Source organism: Aspergillus glaucus (genome assembly GCF_001890805.1).
Source record: "Aspergillus glaucus CBS 516.65 unplaced genomic scaffold ASPGLscaffold_19, whole genome shotgun sequence".
NCBI classification, from domain to species: Eukaryota; Fungi; Ascomycota; class Eurotiomycetes; order Eurotiales; family Aspergillaceae; genus Aspergillus; species Aspergillus glaucus.
In genome coordinates this window covers 349,640-366,856 of record NW_019170471.1, presented here as the reverse complement: position 1 = coordinate 366,856, position 17,217 = coordinate 349,640, and the positions used below count along the sequence as shown (strand labels likewise).

The 17,217-nt window shown below is 49.5% G+C and overlaps 8 protein-coding genes across 8 annotated transcripts; 5 read left to right on the top strand and 3 right to left on the bottom strand.

The window, feature by feature from the left end:
• Window positions 1–99: 99 nt before the first annotated feature.
• Window positions 100–1,084, top strand: ASPGLDRAFT_38166 (uncharacterized protein; the record flags this gene model as incomplete). Its single annotated transcript, XM_022544916.1, has 3 exons — window positions 100–642; window positions 695–949; window positions 1,007–1,084. 3 exons carry the CDS (start codon window positions 100–102, stop codon window positions 1,082–1,084), a joined length of 876 nt encoding a protein of 291 aa, XP_022398094.1.
• A 1,027-nt stretch (window positions 1,085–2,111) lies between these two features.
• On the top strand, window positions 2,112–5,688 carry ASPGLDRAFT_28218 (putative GPI-anchored cell surface glycoprotein; the record flags this gene model as incomplete). Its single annotated transcript, XM_022543739.1, has 4 exons — window positions 2,112–2,185; window positions 2,320–2,507; window positions 2,587–5,601; window positions 5,651–5,688. 4 exons carry the CDS (start codon window positions 2,112–2,114, stop codon window positions 5,686–5,688), a joined length of 3,315 nt encoding a protein of 1,104 aa, XP_022398093.1.
• Window positions 5,689–6,906: 1,218 nt separating this feature from the next.
• Window positions 6,907–7,191, bottom strand: ASPGLDRAFT_38164 (uncharacterized protein; the record flags this gene model as incomplete). Its single annotated transcript, XM_022544915.1, has 2 exons — window positions 6,907–6,968; window positions 7,029–7,191. The coding sequence occupies 2 exons, from the start codon at window positions 7,189–7,191 to the stop codon at window positions 6,907–6,909; spliced, it is 225 nt and encodes a 74-aa protein (XP_022398092.1).
• A 1,657-nt stretch (window positions 7,192–8,848) lies between these two features.
• ASPGLDRAFT_667001 (glutathione S-transferase family protein) lies at window positions 8,849–9,921 on the top strand. Its single transcript, XM_022549051.1, has one exon. The coding sequence runs from the start codon at window positions 9,112–9,114 to the stop codon at window positions 9,754–9,756; it is 645 nt and encodes a 214-aa protein (XP_022398091.1). The 5' UTR covers window positions 8,849–9,111; the 3' UTR covers window positions 9,757–9,921.
• Window positions 9,922–10,047: 126 nt separating this feature from the next.
• On the top strand, window positions 10,048–10,557 carry ASPGLDRAFT_132859 (VOC family protein; the record flags this gene model as incomplete). The annotated part of the gene is made up of 3 exons (XM_022541159.1): window positions 10,048–10,187; window positions 10,248–10,410; window positions 10,462–10,557. The coding sequence occupies 3 exons, from the start codon at window positions 10,048–10,050 to the stop codon at window positions 10,555–10,557; spliced, it is 399 nt and encodes a 132-aa protein (XP_022398090.1).
• An 859-nt stretch (window positions 10,558–11,416) lies between these two features.
• Window positions 11,417–12,998, top strand: ASPGLDRAFT_68701 (uncharacterized protein; the record flags this gene model as incomplete). The annotated part of the gene is made up of 3 exons (XM_022549286.1): window positions 11,417–11,809; window positions 11,870–12,412; window positions 12,468–12,998. 3 exons carry the CDS (start codon window positions 11,417–11,419, stop codon window positions 12,996–12,998), a joined length of 1,467 nt encoding a protein of 488 aa, XP_022398089.1.
• On the bottom strand, window positions 12,939–14,471 carry ASPGLDRAFT_50447 (pseudouridine synthase PUS4). The gene has a single exon (XM_022547312.1). The coding sequence runs from the start codon at window positions 14,309–14,311 to the stop codon at window positions 13,076–13,078; it is 1,236 nt and encodes a 411-aa protein (XP_022398088.1). The 5' UTR covers window positions 14,312–14,471; the 3' UTR covers window positions 12,939–13,075.
• A 1,038-nt stretch (window positions 14,472–15,509) lies between these two features.
• On the bottom strand, window positions 15,510–17,143 carry ASPGLDRAFT_38159 (uncharacterized protein; the record flags this gene model as incomplete). The annotated part of the gene is made up of 4 exons (XM_022544914.1): window positions 15,510–15,681; window positions 15,731–15,771; window positions 15,823–16,012; window positions 17,010–17,143. 4 exons carry the CDS (start codon window positions 17,141–17,143, stop codon window positions 15,510–15,512), a joined length of 537 nt encoding a protein of 178 aa, XP_022398087.1.
• Between the last annotated feature and the right edge of the window lie 74 nt (window positions 17,144–17,217).

Here is a 17,217-nt window from a genome sequence, read left to right as displayed (position 1 = left end):
GTGATGTCTGATGTTTGGTGCCTGCTCTTTGCTTCTTACACCTTCCGGCCCAAGCGGCTCTTGACTTCCTCTCACGAATAACATCTCAAACAGCCAGCCATGTCATCTACCGCCCAAGTTCTGTCTATTGACGATATGCAGCAGCTAGTTGATTTACTGCATCACTTTTCAGCAAATTTCCAAGAGGATGACTTGAGAGTATGCGTGCCATGGAACTTGGCACATGCAGACAGCGTGCACGAAATTCTGTACAGAGAAAGAGACGCTAAACCCACAGCATCCTACGACCCCGAAAGACGCATCTTGACCGTAAAAGCCAGGGGTGGGCCTTTGCACACCAGCGTCTCCGGCTTCGCTTATTTTACTCTTATGGCTCACAGCATGGGGGGTGTCTTCACAAAGAGCGAGTTGCATTACATAACCATGGGTAAAAGCGTGCAATACCTCGCCCGGAGGCGCGACTGGGGCAAGAAAAGGAAAGGGATGTGGCGGAAATGTCCTGATGTGACTATTTTTTCCAAGGTTTGGGTGCGTCACGGCCTCGACCTCTATGCGACCATAGTGTTCAAAGTGGGGTTTAAGAGCGAAAGTTGGGAAGATTTGCACGTTGATAAAGAGCAATGGCTTGTCGGGGGCGATGAAGTGAAGGTTGTGGTTCTTGTCAATATCAAGGAGAATGAAGATGCGCTATCAGCAACGAGGGCTACCGAGGCATCGCGCTGCCGCATCCAGAGCCTTCTTAGAAACCTCGGAAACTCAAAAAGGAAAAGCCTTGCACATGGAAGTACAGGGCCCAGACGAATACTTTGATGAAAACGTTGATGAAGTCGCATCTGAGGCCGGTATCCACGGCAAGTCAGACCCAGACGATTGGATGGGTCCTTTAGATGTGTCTATGGAAGTCTGGGAACGAGGACCATCTGGCCCGCAACAGCGAGGCAATCGCACCGTAAGTATTCTAACTTGCGAACAAACCTCATAAATGGAGCTGACATGAATACCAAAGCACCCCGAAGACAGACTCGACAGACCCGGCAGACCTGTAGCTCAAAATTACGGGCTTTTTACCGGCAAGCTACTATGAGAACCTGTAGGACTTTGATGCGTCTAGAAATATTAGACTGGATATGGATCTATATAGTGAATTGAAGTGGACAAGGAAATAATTGGCCTATTCCAGGGCATTGGATTTTCTACGCCCGTGGGACAACTAGTCTTATCAGCAGCCCTATGTTCTTTTTGAGGAAATGGCCATCATCACGTGATCTTTATGGAGTGACAGTGATTTGAATTTGGGACAGAAAATGGGATTAACTCTCCATGATGTGCGTGATTTGCATGCTACTCGCCTGAGTTTGACTCTCACTCATACAATTAGAATTGTAGAATTGTAGACATCCCGGTATATTTACGGAACTCCGTGTCCATACATAGTACTCCGTAGTAGTTAGTATGTTGTACAGTACACCGACCTGTAGAACAACACATCTTTCTATTTCTGGACTATAATATGGCCTGCATAATCTGATACACAGCAGTCAATGAACCAGCCAGTCCCAGTGCATTGCCAGCCCAGCAGTGGAGGTCCCAATTAAAGGCGCTCCCCACGGTTCCTCTCCTCTTTCTCGGCCCCTGAAAGTCAACCGCCGAATCAATGGCCTCCTGAGAGGGTCCATACCATAGCCATACCCATAGCCCATTTTTATTATTACATATTTTCACTTCATTTCATTTCATTCATTCATTCATTTATTTCGCTCTTTTAATTCTTTATTATTACAGCGGTTGATCCGATCTCTTGTTTTTTTTTTTTTTTTTTTTTTTTTATAGTGGGAGATCTGACCGGGAAAGTGCTCCGTACTTGTCTACCCCATACGAGTACAGACACATTATTATATCCGCAGGAATTTACAGATCATCATCTTCACACCTGCAGAAAGGTCCACGTTCGCTTCTCTCACGCGTTTTCTTCTTGTCGCTCTCTTATTGTGTTGCTTTTTCGTTCTTTCTCTTGCTCTGGCCTTATCGAACAACCCCTCCTTGTTCTCCCTCTTCCTCCTCCGCGTCCGCACCGACCACGATCTCTTGGTTCCAATGCGTTGCTGGTCGTCATGTCTTTGAATGGCTTGGATAATCCTGTCGTGCTCGAAGCCTATCAGTCCGCTCTGACTGAAGCTGGAGGATGGTAAGTCCTGTTTATCGTCTTTCCCGCTCTTCCAGGGGCCGAGGTGTGGCGTTCGCGGACGCCCGCGGTCACAACCATCACGACTCGATGCTGGCTAGTGACAGTTACTGACGCGCACACGATGTTGTATTCAGGTTTCTACTCCATTACACCTCAAGGGATGAAGTGGCTCTGCTCAGTCGAGGCACTGGCGGCGTTCCTGACGTGCGAAATGCGATCGACGGCTACGAGGAGGCCTCTCCGCTCTACGGGTTCGTACAGTATCGCCGGAGAAAGGTAGTTCTCAGCTATTTACCGGAGGATCTGTCGAGACTGGTCAAAGGTAAGCGCTCTTACACCGTCTGTTTGTAAACGTTGGCACCCGTGGTCCAAAGCTGACGCGATCCTTGAATCCTGGCTAGCCCGTACCACCGTTCAATTCCAATCCGTCCTAGACAAGTTCTCTCCTCACGATACCGTTTTCTCGCTGTCAAAGTCGACGGACCTCACCGAAAGTGCACTGTCCTCCGCGTGCTTGTTACATGCTGCTTCAGGTTCTATCACCTCCTCTTCTGGTTCCCTCCGCCGTCGCAGGCTGATGGAAATTACGGAAGATGCAGAGGAAAACACCCCGGACAAAGACGAATCGCAGGTTCAATCCCCAGTGAGCGATACACCCCAGAGACCGTTCAGCCAACGATCGGACGCTACCGTAACGGCTTCTCAGCGTGCGCCATCGAGATTGCACCAAACGATCAGTGCCAGTGACCAGCCAGAGCCCGAAACGATTGCCTCCGATGTCTCGTCGACCATTGACAACTTCCCTGCGCCCCCCTCGGTTACCATCGACCACAGCTCCGATCGTGCATCCTTGCACAGGAATTTCCGCGACGACCTTTCCAATGCCCCGTCCGATTCGCGCCGGCTTTCCCAGTCTTCCCGACCGTCGATGCGGGACCTGGATCATATATCCCCATATACCACACCCAAAGTCAAACGGGGACCACGGCCGTCGGTAGAGTCAAGCAGCCGTCCTCGAAGTCAGGAAAAACGGCCGGTCGCATCGTTACCAACTGGCGTTCGTTCGTCGGCCCTGCGAAAACCCAGTCCAAACACTACTCCCCTTCGGCCTCGATCTCAGGGAAATCCCGTAGCATCTCCCATGTCCGGCAAGGGAGCAACGCCTGGTGCACCTCCATTTTTGGTGCCACCGCTGTCGATGCCGATTTCACGGCCTCATATTTCACCCGGAGCCAAATCTCTGAGTGCAGTATCGACCTCAGGCTTGTCTCCGGAGAAGGAGCGGCTGATGAAGGCCCTCCAGCAGCGTAAAAAGCAGATGGAAAAACGATCTGGAAAGGGCAAACAGAATCAATCTTCTGCCGAAACCGACGAAAACAAAGAGAATGTCGGTTACGGGCAACTCAACCATGGCAAGGGAGCAGCAGCTGTCGACAATTATAAAACCAGATCGGACCAGAGCGCAGAACCCCGTAATGAGGCGACATCCTTCATCTCGCCTGTCCAATCAAAACCTGACTCGGCCGTGGATATGGTGATTTCGGATTCCGATGGCGATCAGCATTCCTCCACTATTACTACACCTCTTACTATACCCACTACTGCTGCTACCACCACCACCACCATTGACAAGGAGCAGACTAATAGTAATCATAATACTGATGATGATGCTGATGACCACCATGGGGAAGAGGAAAAAGAGCCGACAGCAGACGATTTCCCTCTCCCTGTGTCTTCCTCGGCAGGTACAATTATTGACAGCAAGCCTGAAGATGGCCCGCGCTCGCCTAGTGCCGTCGATGGCCCACTCGAGAATAAGTCTGGAAACGCTCCCGAAAACGAAATTGTCGTTTCTCCACCGCCCACAAATCCACCTCCTAATTCCAGTGAACAGGAGGTGGACGCTGCCCCTGAAATCCTCCCGCGACCTGACACATCTACTACCCTCCCCGACGCTTCTTCGAACCCAATCGCTCCAATTGACTGCGACTCGCAGCATGATTCGCCAACCCCTGAATCTTCAGACCCGGTAAGACAGCACGTCACCGAACGCAGGGAGAAGCGCAAACCGTACCTCGAGCCCATTCAAGTACCGACTCCCGAATACTCTGATGAGGATAACTTGCTCTCGGATGATTCCTTCATGGAAGAACTGAAGAGTGCTACGGTGCAGGAAGCCAAGCCTGTGTCCGTTGGATCGCCCGTTTTCGCAGATAATGGAGATGAACAATCACCGTCGCCGGAGACATGGGTGAATAATCGAGCGGTCTCAAACCCAAGTGCGGCGGTTAATACACAGCCGGCCAACTTGCAGGCTGTTGCTGGGGGCCGGTCGGTCTCTAGCACCTACCTAGAAACTGCTTCTGGCCCCAAGTCTCCGGCCTTGGTGGCTAGAAAGGTCAACGTCTCTTCCGGAATCTCCAGCCGTATCAAGGCGTTGGAGAAGTTCACCGGCAACCGTGATGTGCCCGCCACAGCGACACCGCCGAACATGGCTGGATCTCATTCAGCTCAGTCATTCGAAACATTCCGGAAACGCGCTTCAATCTCACAGCCTCCTGGGAGCTTGACCTCGCCGGCAATCTCCAGAAGTGCCTCGACTTCCCGTCCTACTTCGCAAGCCGCAAGCCTGACCCGCGACGACTCTCAATCGAGCTTGAATGGCACACAAACTACGAGCTCGGTATCCGTGACTGCTCGGATAGTCCGTGATACAGATGGTGCTCCGTCGGACAACCAGCTCCAAGCAAGCCCCTTGACCGTCGAGCATGAGATGTCCGAGGTCCCCGTTTCTCCGAATCTGACAGCGGAGTCATCCACTGATGACCGGGAGAAACGCAGCATGTCCACATCATCTGCGGGGTCAGGGGCTGCCACGATACAACGATCGGAGAGCCGGATGTCGGTCTCTTCCAAGGGTGAGGGTGAAGACAAGAAAGGATCTCGCACTTCTCGACTCCTCAACCGCATGTCGTCCATCACATCAAACTCCCGCAAGAGTCTCCTCGGAGCCTTGAGTCCCTCTGGATCATTCAAGGGAGAGGAAGGCATCACGACTCCGGAGAAGTCACCTGAGCCCGAGGCCGCCCCCGTCCCAGCCTCGGCCCCGGCCCCGGCCCCTGAAGTTCCGGCCATCGAAATTGGCGAGGTTAACGTTCAGTTCCCGGATACGCTTCTCTGGAAGCGACGCTTCGTCCGTATTGACGACAAGGGCTACCTGGTTCTCACGCCGGCCAATGTGGACTCCACTGGCCGTAACCTGACCAAGAAGTACCACTTGACTGAGTTCAGGACACCTTGTATTCCGGATGAGGACTGTCAGGAGCTGCCTAATAGCATTGTGTTGGATTTCTTGGACGGAAGCACCCTCCAGTGTGCTTGCGAATCGAGACAGGGGCAAGCCACTGTGCTTGAAAGTAAGTTATCCCACCTAATCCGGAAAACAAAAATACTAACAACGTCTAGCACTTGTCCGCACCCACGGTGCCTACCAGTCTGTTTAATAACCCAACATCTTTCAATCTTATCTTATTTACCCTGGCATAGAGCAATTCCTTGGCTGCACATTATCTTCATCTCACTGTGTTATAAATCATTCATCCTGCATTCCTTTCCATTCTTTCCTTCCTACGTTTTTGGGTCTTTCATTTTGGTTCCTCTTTTTTTTTTTTTTTTTTTTTTTTTTTTTTTTTTTGGTTTTTTTTTTTTTTTTTTTTTTTTTTTTGTGTATTCTGTGTCTTCAGCGGTATACCCCATTAAAATGGTCTCCTTCTGTTTATAATGCAGCTACATAGACATTTATATCTTGTCAATATGTGGGCATTTCTCGTCGTCTTGCCTAGTTGATGAAGTGCATTGTTTTCGGTTCTTGTTCTGTAGTATCATAACATATTAGGTTGCAGCTTGTGGTTTCCATATAGACCAAACTCTTAAGACCCGGCGTATAGTCCATCCAACCAAGATACATGTCTTTGCTAATTACCATGATGCCACTATATAGGATGAAGGCTCTAACACGAACTAGCTCGAATTATTAAATTCCATTGTACCAGCCGCAAGAAAACAAATCGCCGATTCTCCGTGATACCTGCAGAATCCTCTCGGCAAGCAGTCCTGTACCGATTCTAATTATGAGCCAAGCGAGTTAGGTACGAGAAAGGAAGGGTCTTGCCCACCTCTTCCGCCGGTATCCTAACAGCTCACCATTTCCATTCAGACGCCCCTGGACCACTGGGTGCTACCACCGTTGCAATTTGAAAATGTTGGTTGTTTCTGTAAATATGGAATAAGAGTGATTAATACGGGTGCCAGGTGAATGTTTTGAATTCGAGAACAACCTCCCTGCCGTGTATCCAGTTGAACGTCCTTTCTTGAGCACAGCGATATGATGAGTAGGTATACCGATGGCATTTTTGAGAGGGGTATCCTTGCATTTCTGGTATTTCCCAGGAGGATGGTCGGTCCAAGAGACCCAAGGTCAGTGGGCGTGGTCTAAATTATCGACACATGCCCAATCCATGCGCATCGTGATGCTAATCGGGGAGTAATTGTAACTGGACATGGACATTTCTCTAGCCTGGCACTGCCATGACCGAGCCGATGTGTTTTCTATTGTGTTGGGTGATTATCGGACATTTCGTTAACTGCATTTTGCTTTCTTTTGCCCCTGTCCATTAGGATTAGGGGGGTGGGTCGGACTACCGCCCATTAGCATGAATAACTCATCGCGTCCAATTGTCTTTTCGTAGTGATTCAGGAATCCAAGTCTTGAGGGCCCAATCTGCTGGACGCTATCAGTTAGGATACGAGCGAGAACCTTGTCGAGAGCGGATGGGAAACATACCGTCGGCCTGAGCACTCACACCTGCTCTTTCCAGCATCAATCTCTCGCCGTCCCTAGCCTTCACGTCCTCCATAACCTCCTGCACGACCGTTTGCACAGCTTCTCTGTCGATAATACCCGGTTCTTTGTCAGTGGTGGTGTGTCTCCCTCTAAACCGGTTCATGATGAGATCGCCCACCGAAGACCAACAAACATTAAACACAAAGTAAATATAAATATCACCCCAATCGAATAGGGCCCTAAGGCCGGACGTGAATTTGTGGTGAGGTGGGTAGAGGCAAGGGTCGGATCCTGGTAAGGTTAGCCTTCGCGGAGGATCCAAAAGAAAAAGACTGGACTGCCACTCTATCTCGTTAACAAAAAGACACTGCCATATCACCATATACTAACCTTTCGACGTGACTTCTCAGGAGCTCATTTCTTCTCCGGACGGTTAGCACAAATTAAGCTACAATATATCATAGCGCGTACTTGCCAGCACGGTAGCAGGCCACGATAGTCCAACGGATATGAGATCAGACGTATTGCCCTCGCGTGCCGCTCACTCTCCATGATTGATGGTTGTGTCAATATGGAGAGCGTATACCCAATGCTGTCCATTCCGAATTATTGGGACATCTCAAGGTCCTGACCACTCGATAACGCGAATGATTGATGATGTTCAACGGTGTAGTTGCCCTGCTGCATTTTTCTTGTAATGTCTTCGGAGCTTCTTAGTGGTCAATTTGGTTAAGAAGCTTTGAAGCTTCCTCAACTTAAAGTTTGTCATCAGTCCCTCGGGCTTCTAGGGCAGGACTGCTGTTTGATGCTAAAAGGTACTGAAGGATGTAGTCGAAGTTTTGGGAAGGGATTGATGCTTTTAATGCATGCTCACCTGGCACGCACTTTGAGTATAGCGCGGACCGTATTTCGGTCTAACGTATGGTTGTAATTGGATATAGCACTCCTGAGTAAAGAGCCATCCTAGTGTGGCACGGCAAACGGGTCCCTGCGTCGCTGCCTGGTACCTGTATTCGATGCCCTAGTTGTTGCGACCAGGGAGGACATGTGAGCCTCGTTAAAATATCCACGGTTGACCAAAGGCTACCTCCTAGGGTAGTTTACTTTGTCCGTGAGCTTGACGAGGTGTCCTCAGTATATATGTTGGTATTCCGGTGCGTCAAAGTTCAACTAGTCCCGATGAAAGTTCATGTGGAATTGAGTCTACCGACACTGGCATTGCCGTAGGGGATTGGCTCAATGTGGTTTGCAAACGATACCCGGGTAACTTCCTCGTCTTTGTCTCGGTCCGATACTTGGGAGTTGGTGGTGCAGCCACGTTTATGATGTCCAGACTGAGACAGCCCAACACTCGCGACCAGATAACGGCTGTCCTGATGTTGGGCAGTCGACCTAGCAGCTTTTCCACCCGCTCTTGGTGGTCGTCTACAGACAAATATCGATAAATCTGATATGAATAGTGGCGAGTCTTTTTGAGAAACGGGGCTTAGCATTTGTGCTCGAGGTAGTATGATCATCGTTCTCTCCCACAAACATAACCAGCAGTCACGGCGCATTACTGAGGATTCCACCTCTCACAGTGGCCTAGTAGGCTCAGAAAACTGACGCGCCCACTCGGTAAATCTTTAGAATTCTCGAACCACCACTTTGCGTCCTGGCGGGGGAGACGGGAAACTTGAAAGACAGAAGGAATGATAGATAGAAGAGCAAAAATCATACAAAGGCAGCAGCCTCTAGAGAACATGTGAATGCAACTAGATACTCTTATGGTAGTATATTTATTTTTCATACTGGCAGTGAATACGTCGGATTAAGAGTTACCAGTTAGCTGTTCAAGACTTTGATAACGGCCATGTCTCTGCCTTGTCAGCCAGCGTCCATCTGACATGGATTAGAAATTCAAATCCTGCAGCCCAGACCGCAGCAGGAACGAGATCTCTGCCCAACACGGAGTCCGGAGTGGCTTAGCAGAGGAAGACTTCTTGCATGATACATCGGATAGAGCTTTCTGCGACATACATATCCCGATACACCCCGCTCAAGCCTACCTATACCAGCAACAGAGCAAAATTACTCCTCCAGAATGTCACAAATCAAGTTCTTCTTCGCGACAGGCGCATGCTCCTTGTGCCCGCATATTCTTCTCCATGAAGTTGGAACAGACTTTGAACCGATCATAGTCAAGAGAAATGGAACAGAGGTCCACTTCCCGGATGACTTCCACCGCATCAACCTTAAGATGCGCGTGCCCGTTATTTCTATCAACAACCAGGTAATCACCGAACTACCAGCCGTGGCTACAGCCATCTCCAGCCTCGCCCCAGAGAAACACCTGATGGGCCGCACGCCAATGGAAACGGCAAAAATATACGAATGGTTGAACTATCTCTCGGGGACGTTGCACGCGGGTGGCTTCGGTCATCCCTGGAGACCGGAACGCTGGACCACATCAACTGACCCCGCAAGCCTAGACGCCGTCAAGGCCAAAGCCTTGGAGACGATATTGGAAGCTTACCAGTACATTGAAGGAAGATTGAACGGGGCCCATGCTGTGGGTGACTACTTTACAGCGGTCGATCCCTTCTTGTACGTTTTCTACAGATGGGGCTGGATCATTGGCCGCGACATGTTGGCGTATCCGAAATACTCGGCTTTGGTTCGGAATTTGGAGACTCGCTCGGCTGTGAGGGTGACACTGGCCAAGGAGGAGCTTGCATCTCAGTTTTAAACCGATGTTCGGCTTTAAAGTGCATATATGTGACACTACATAGCTGTTTATACATTATTTTCTCAGGAACCAGACGAATTCTGGGTGTATGTACCCCTGGTAATTGCCCCATGAATGACTCCATATGTAATGTTACTATTACTAGACAGAATTACGGCAGAGCCTAGATTTGGAACGAAAAGTTGCAAATGTGGGGTAATCCTCGGTATGACTGTGGCTCCTACTCATGAAAGTTCCAGCTTTCCCTGTCAATTCACAAAATCATCTCCTCCGCAACATTTTACTTCAAAGATGGACAGGTTTGCGGTCAAGTCTCTAGATCACTTGGTCTTAACTGTCCGCTCCATTCCGGAGACAGTTGCATTCTACACAGAGCATCTTGGTATGCGACACGAGATCTTCACTTCGCCACTTAACCAGAGTATCCAAAGGTATGGGCATAGGGCTGTGACATTCAATTGGTACCATGCTTACTGAATTTCCACTACAAGACACGCACTCGTGTTTGGCACCCAGAAAATCAATCTCCATGAATTCACCAGGGAGTTCGAACCAAAAGCTCAGAATGTTCAGCCTGGAAGTGCCGATCTCTGCCTTTTGACTGAGATGGATGTGGATCAGGTGCTTCAAGCGTTTCTAGAGGCAGGAATTGAGGTAAGAGCGTTGAGTTTCTATTGAGACTTTGTGCTGAGAGTCTAAATGTAGGTCCTGGAGGGCTCTAAAGTTGTGGACAGGACCGGGGCACAGGGGAGGATACGAAGTGTGTACGTGCGAGATCCTGACGGTAACTTGATTGAGTAAGTCATTTCCTTCACGGTTTAAGTAAGACCACCTCGTAATGGTTAACGATCCAGGGTGTCAAACTATGTTGAATCGAGTTGATTCACAGGTCAACAACTTTGGGTTGAAAGTGGGTATCGAAATTATTCTGAACCATTCTGTGATATATGAGTGAGAAAGCGAGATGTCTCACAAAAGAAGGATATGAACATGTATCCGGGCATGTAGACTCTGCTTACATGTAGCCCTATATCTTGGCTTTCCCTCATCCCCATTAAAGCTGAAAAAAAAAAAAAAAAAAAAAAAAAAAAAAAAAAAAGCTTAATACCTGTCACAGGTGATGCGCCATAGTATGAAATCCATAGAATGCACGAACTTTGCAATGCATGCAGCTGCCCTATTCTTAGTCCCTGACAAACGCATAGCCTCACTCCAACAATGCCAGAGATATCAGTTTCTGCTGTCTATTCCTGAAATTCTGTTGAGAACCCGGCTTATCACGTTTAGTAAGGACAACGCGAGTCACCTGTCGGTCTTCAGCACTAATGCAACCACCCTGGTACGTTTCTTTGTCCTCAGGAGCTGTTGGAGAGCCCCAGGCTCCGATATGCCCTGCTCCTAATTGACCCGCTCTAGCGAGCCCCATTCAGCCATATCCTGATCCACAAGAGCCTAGCCCAAATTAGCCGCCGCTGCTTACACTGAACGAGTCGGATAACTAGCATGCTTAGGCCCGTTCCACCCCAATTTGGGGTCAGCCGAGATCTCGTGTTGCTTTCTGGGTGTGATTAAATACTCTATACGTCTTATTTCAGTTTACCTTTGTCAATTCGATATTGGGGTTAATAGCCTTGCATAAATAATCACCACGTTCGTGAGGATGTCTAGTCTTAGACTAACTGCATATTTGGCCTGGATCAATGCCTGGGTTTCGACACCATGGGACCACAAGCACGATGCTGAGCCTGTCATGTCGGTTGGCGAGATGGCCGGCTTTTTCAGAGATGAGAACCTGCTCCATCTCTTGCACGGTGACAATCTGAAAAAGATCATCACGTCCTTCCGGCACAGAGTTGATGCCAAGGAGATTCTTCTCGGGGGAACCGTCCCCCCGTCCTGTGATGAGACAAATATTTTGACACACCGGTACGACCCGCGGACTGACTGCACTTGCGATGGGGTATATCCTGTTCCTCCCGCTGCCACTTCCGAGTCCATACTGCAGCAGAATGAGTGCCGGGCAGTCCAGAAGATGGTCGATATGGCCAACTTGGTCAACTCGAAAGAGAATTAATGGAACCCCCGCGACCTGTTCACGGCCGAAGATCTCCAGAGCGCAATTGCTGAGTTCCTCCTCTTCAATGCAGACGAGCAGGGACCTCCCGAGACCTGTCTGGGCCCTATGCCCTCCATCGCCCACATACAAGCACCAGACTGCCGGATCAACCCTAGCTGCGATACCGATCTGTCCGTGTACCACCAGCTCTACCCGACAAACGAGCAGGTCAAGATACTCACAGACGCAAAATACTTCTTCGCCATCGCCTGCGGCGGCGGACGCTGCGACGAGGGCATTTCCAGAGCCGTAGCAGAGGCAGCAAACAATATCCTAATAGCAGACTACTGCGAAGCAGCAGATGAGAAGTCCCTACATCTGCTCCAGGAAGTCGAGGCGGCGGCCATGACATTCTTGAAGCTGTGCAATCTAGCAGGAGTTATTAGCGACTGGCAATTTGACAACAACATAGCTCAGACAATCCAGTTCGGGGTCCTAGGATACTACCGTGATCATTCACGGACCCGACGGCCCGGTGGTGTTTACGGGAGTTATATGAGCTCCGTCCTGTCGCATCGCTACATCGACCTCGCCATCTACGTGGGTGTTATGAACGCATCAATTGGTATTGGGGGGGCAAATTACTAGGGAGCAGTACACTTTGATTTCGGAGGCGTGCGTGCTGCTTAACGATCTAGTTGATTTCCGCAGTGACACGATGCGGAAACTGCGTGAGAATTTCATCTTGCGCGGGATCCGTGGAAATATCTGTGGATATTTGGACGGGTTGATATGCTCTTCTCTGCAGGTCGCCGCTAAGGCCATCGAGTCTAGTCCCGTGTGCGCGCTTGTGGTCATGGGCGTTTGCAATTGGGCGCTCATGGCGTCGCAGCACAAAGTATATGAAGTGTTTCATGGGGTTCGGGAGCGGAAGGGCGCGGCTGTATGCGAGTATGCCTCTGCCTCAAATGGATCCTACAAATGGCTTCTTAATGCGCTGAAGGGATATGGGACTCTGGGTGAGAACGGCCCAGACGTGGCGAAACGGCGCGTAGACATGGATATGGGGTTTGCTGCGCATCGAACTTCACCACAGACTAACATGGCCTGGCTGGCGGATAGTACGCGGAGTATGCTCCATCCTGGTAACTTGCGGAGAATCATTGATATTGTGCATTTTGAGTAGCTGGGACAGACTGGAGATGTAGAATATTGCCCTTGAACCGTAAACTTTTATGAAGGTTTCAGATATATACAAGATAATCACGAAGAACCAGCCTTCGCGTCTCTCTCCCTCTTCTTCTCCCATTCCTCCAAGAACCCTTGCACCTTCGGGCCCCAGACTTCCTCTCCAGCATCCAAATCCTTGTACTCGAGGATCTTATCAGAATCAAGTGTAAAGTCCGCCTGGCGCGTGCGGGAGAGCTCGCTCATGAGGGCGCAGCTACCAAGGGCTTTTCCTAGGTCGTGCGCGAGGGAACGGACATAGAAGCCGGAGGAGACGGTCATGGTGATTTTGACGGCAGGGGGTTGAGGGAGTTCGTTAGATCCAGGGTTGGATTCGGAGGTTTCGGTGGTCTCAGTGGTTTCGGTGACTGCTGGTTGTTCCACGGGTGCGTCTTGTGCGGCGTCATCGGATACCTTCTGCTTTTTCGGTGCTGGAACGGAGTCATCGGGTGTCACTTCTGTTGTTGTAGCAGTGGGCTGTTCTTTCTCTTCTTCCTGGCTCTCTGCAGGACGCTTTGTTGCGGATGAAGTCTCGAGCACCTGCTTTTCAGGCTGTCCCTCTTCTGCAGATACAGCAACAGGAAGCGCATCATCCTTTGCAAGCAACTTCTCTGCAACAGACTTCTCCTCCTCCGGCGCCTCCTCCTCAGGCCACTTATGCTCATGCGTACCCGGCTCATACCACTCCAGAATCTCCAGATTCGAAACCTCCACCGGCCTCGCCTGGATCTCAATCGGCGGCAGCTGCCCCTCCCGCGCATACTCATACAACTTCTTCCCCTTCACCTTCAATGCCGAGAAAACCGGCGGATGCTGCATGATCTTTCCCCGGAACTGCGCAAGCGCTTTCTCCACCCCCTCGCGCGTGACATGCGCATACGGCCCGCGCCTCACAATCTTCCCAACCCGATCATAGCTATCCGTCTCCGCCCCAAACACAACGACCGCCTCGTACGTCTTCTTACATCCCAAAAAATCATTCAACTGCTTCGTGCCCTTGCCCACACCCGTAACCAACACGCCCGTGGCAAGGGGGTCAAGGGTACCGCCATGTCCGATCTTCACATCGACGTTCTTGTTCCTGCGCTTGCGGGAGAATTTCGCTTCGCGGGAGGAGGAACGGGCGCGCTCGGCGCGCTCGTGCTCGATCCAGGGGCGGAAGAGCTCAGAGGGTTTGAAGTGAGATTGCAGCTTGCGGATTACGTCGGCGGAGGTCACGCTTTGGGGTTTATAGACGGCGAGGACGCCTTCATAGATCTTTTCGCCGGACATAGTTGTGCGAAAGAGTCGGAAGCCTCGGGGTAGGCTCATTAGCTGGGTAGCTCGTAGTTGTGATCCTGGGGTATAGATCAAAGAATTCAGGAATGCGCTGGTAGATATGAAGATTTCGTGATAAGAGGAGCTCAATTGAGTCCTGGGAAATGGTTGAGTTGAGAGAGTCGAGTCTTGATGTCGGACGGAAAATACAATCATGTAAAAATTACGAGATATACGTAACTTACACCCGATATGGTAAATAACACCTGAGGCATTTATATAACAACTATGATCACACCCGACAAGGAGTCAAATGAAACACGCAAAGCCAAGTCTGCATTCTCACGGCATCTCTTGTTGGAGGACTGCTGGCAATTTATTCCTACATATAGCCCGTTTCAGTCAGAGTAATCTATGTCGAGATGATATCATTCAAGAAGGTATACGGAAGAGTGGCTATAATGGAGACCGGAGGGACAATGTTTACTGAAGATGAGTGGATGATATTCCATTTATTACAAATACTGTATGAATGTAGAGATATCAATATCACCCTCAAACTGCTTCTATATAAGAAGAATGCGGTGTGTCTTACCAAACTGAACCAAGTAATTGTATAGTTCCTGTCTCGTAGACCGAATCCGCGAACTCATCGTCACCAAATCCTCATACTACATCTGTCGTAATCCATCGTCTTCAAGACTGGTTGCTGCTATCTTGGCTCCACACGCAGGCGGATTGGAGACCTCTGGCCGCTGGAGCACTTCAAGAACAGACTGGGTGTTTCTGGGTGTTTCTTCGGTCTTGGTGGTGATTCGACCGGGAATATACACTTCAGGAAGTGGAATTTGGGAGTATGGTGCTGTTGAGAATAGGGATAGGGTGTCAACAGTTGTGGTGGTGAGTGTTTGCGTCATTTTACTTTCGAGTTTGGGAGAATATGCAAAGCATGTTAATTCTTATTCTGGGTGGTCCTTTTATTATATTTTATGCTATGCTCAACATGATGATGCTATCACGGATAATGCCGAATTGTCGGATCAAAATCGACGCCAAATGATTACATTTCATACTATTAGATTTGTGTATTTTGGCTTCAGACCGAAAGCCGAGTCTTACTCCTTAAGAGGAAATAGGTAAATACCATGATTATGGAGTAGGAAGTATCATAAATTATATTTGAAGGCTGGGGTTCCCCAGAGCTACGAGGATGTTACTCTGGCTTCTGAGCAACGAAGCGAAGGCGAATGTAATTGACAGTATAAGAACCATCATGCTGCTGTCTTCCAACAGCCTCGAGAACGTCAACGGCATGTTTGACGGCTGCGTCGCGTGCCTCGGTCGTCTGGAGGAGTTTAAGAAAGGGCTTACCAAGCAGACGAATCCTATACGCCATCAGTTATAAAGCCAATAAATTATGAGTGTCAGACCTACCATCCTTCAACACCACCCTTCTCATTCTCTCTCAACGTTGTCTGTCTGAGTTAGACTTCGCCCTTGGCCCAGTTAAAGCCCGCTCCTTCAACAAAGTCCTTCATAGCCTGCTGCGATGGGAACCACCAAGGCGATGCTTCTCGCGCCTGCTCAACAGGAATTCCTTGGGTGACTAGACCGCTGATAATTGCGGAATGCACCTCGGCCACATTTCCCAGCGCACCGGACTCGTTGACCAGAAGGCCACCCGGTTTGAGCGCCTCGAAACGGCCCTTGGTCGTACTGGACCTGGTTTCAGGGTCTCGCAGAATTCAATGCAGGGCAGCGTTCGAAAAGACCTTGTCGAAGCTCCCGGTTGTGGGGTCGGACTCTTGATCCAGCAGTCGGCAATCGACAACCCGCGACTCGATGTGTGGGTAGGCCTTTTTGAAGTGCTCGATTATGTTGAGCCGTCGACTCCAGTCCCGATCAACACAGTTGGACGACAGTAAAGGATTACCCCCTTCGCAGCTAAGCAAGCTAACACACCGACTTGATAGAAAAAAAAAAAAAAAAAAAGCTGTTCGTCTTCATCACTGGCATCAAACTTCATCTTAAGGTAAATAAACACATTAAAGCAGTAGATTCTTGTATAGCTAAAATGGCTACCAGAATACTAAGAAGGCATTCGGTTCATTAGATACCAACTAAAACTTCATCAACACCTATCTGACAACTACAGAGACGCCTTAAAGTGATGTCTCCGCAATTCGGCTTCAAGTCCGCCGCATTATGAACACCAGTAATACCAAGGTTGATCTCCAAGTCCGCCAAAAGGCAACGAAGCACATGCAACGCACCCTCCTTTCCCTTTGCACCCAATCCATAAATAACCGGTCGACCAACAAACACAGCCTTCGCACCGAGTGCAACCGAGTGCAAGAGCCTTCGTCACATCTGCGCCAGTACGAACACCACTATCGAATAGAACATCGACGCGATTTCCTACCGCCTCTGCAATCTCCTGCAAAGCGTCCAGAAAACTGTATGCGCCATCATACTGTCTCCCGCCGTGGTTGGGCAGGGGATATAGAAGACAAGGCGCTATGAGTATGATATGAGTATGAGTATGGTCGACAAATTGAGGCTGGATTAAATACGCAGCTGCACTCAATTGGTTACATTAGAATTGGTTTACAAGATTCCTTCAATGATTTTGATTCAAAGGACCTACAATTTCCTGTACAATCTCTGGTGATATCACGTAATTGGGACTACTACCTGTTTCTTGAACTAATACTCTGGGATGCTCCGGGAGTGCTCCGGCTCCCAAAGCAAGTTGAGGGCTCTATGATGCGTGCCCCGGAGCGTCTTTCGACGCTCCCTGATCACGTGGGAGCCCCGTAAACATCCATGACCAACATCGACGTGCATCCTTGACAGGCAACAAGCATTCAGGTAGATAAATAGGCACGCTTTCTTTTTTTTTTTTTTTTTTTTTTTTTTTT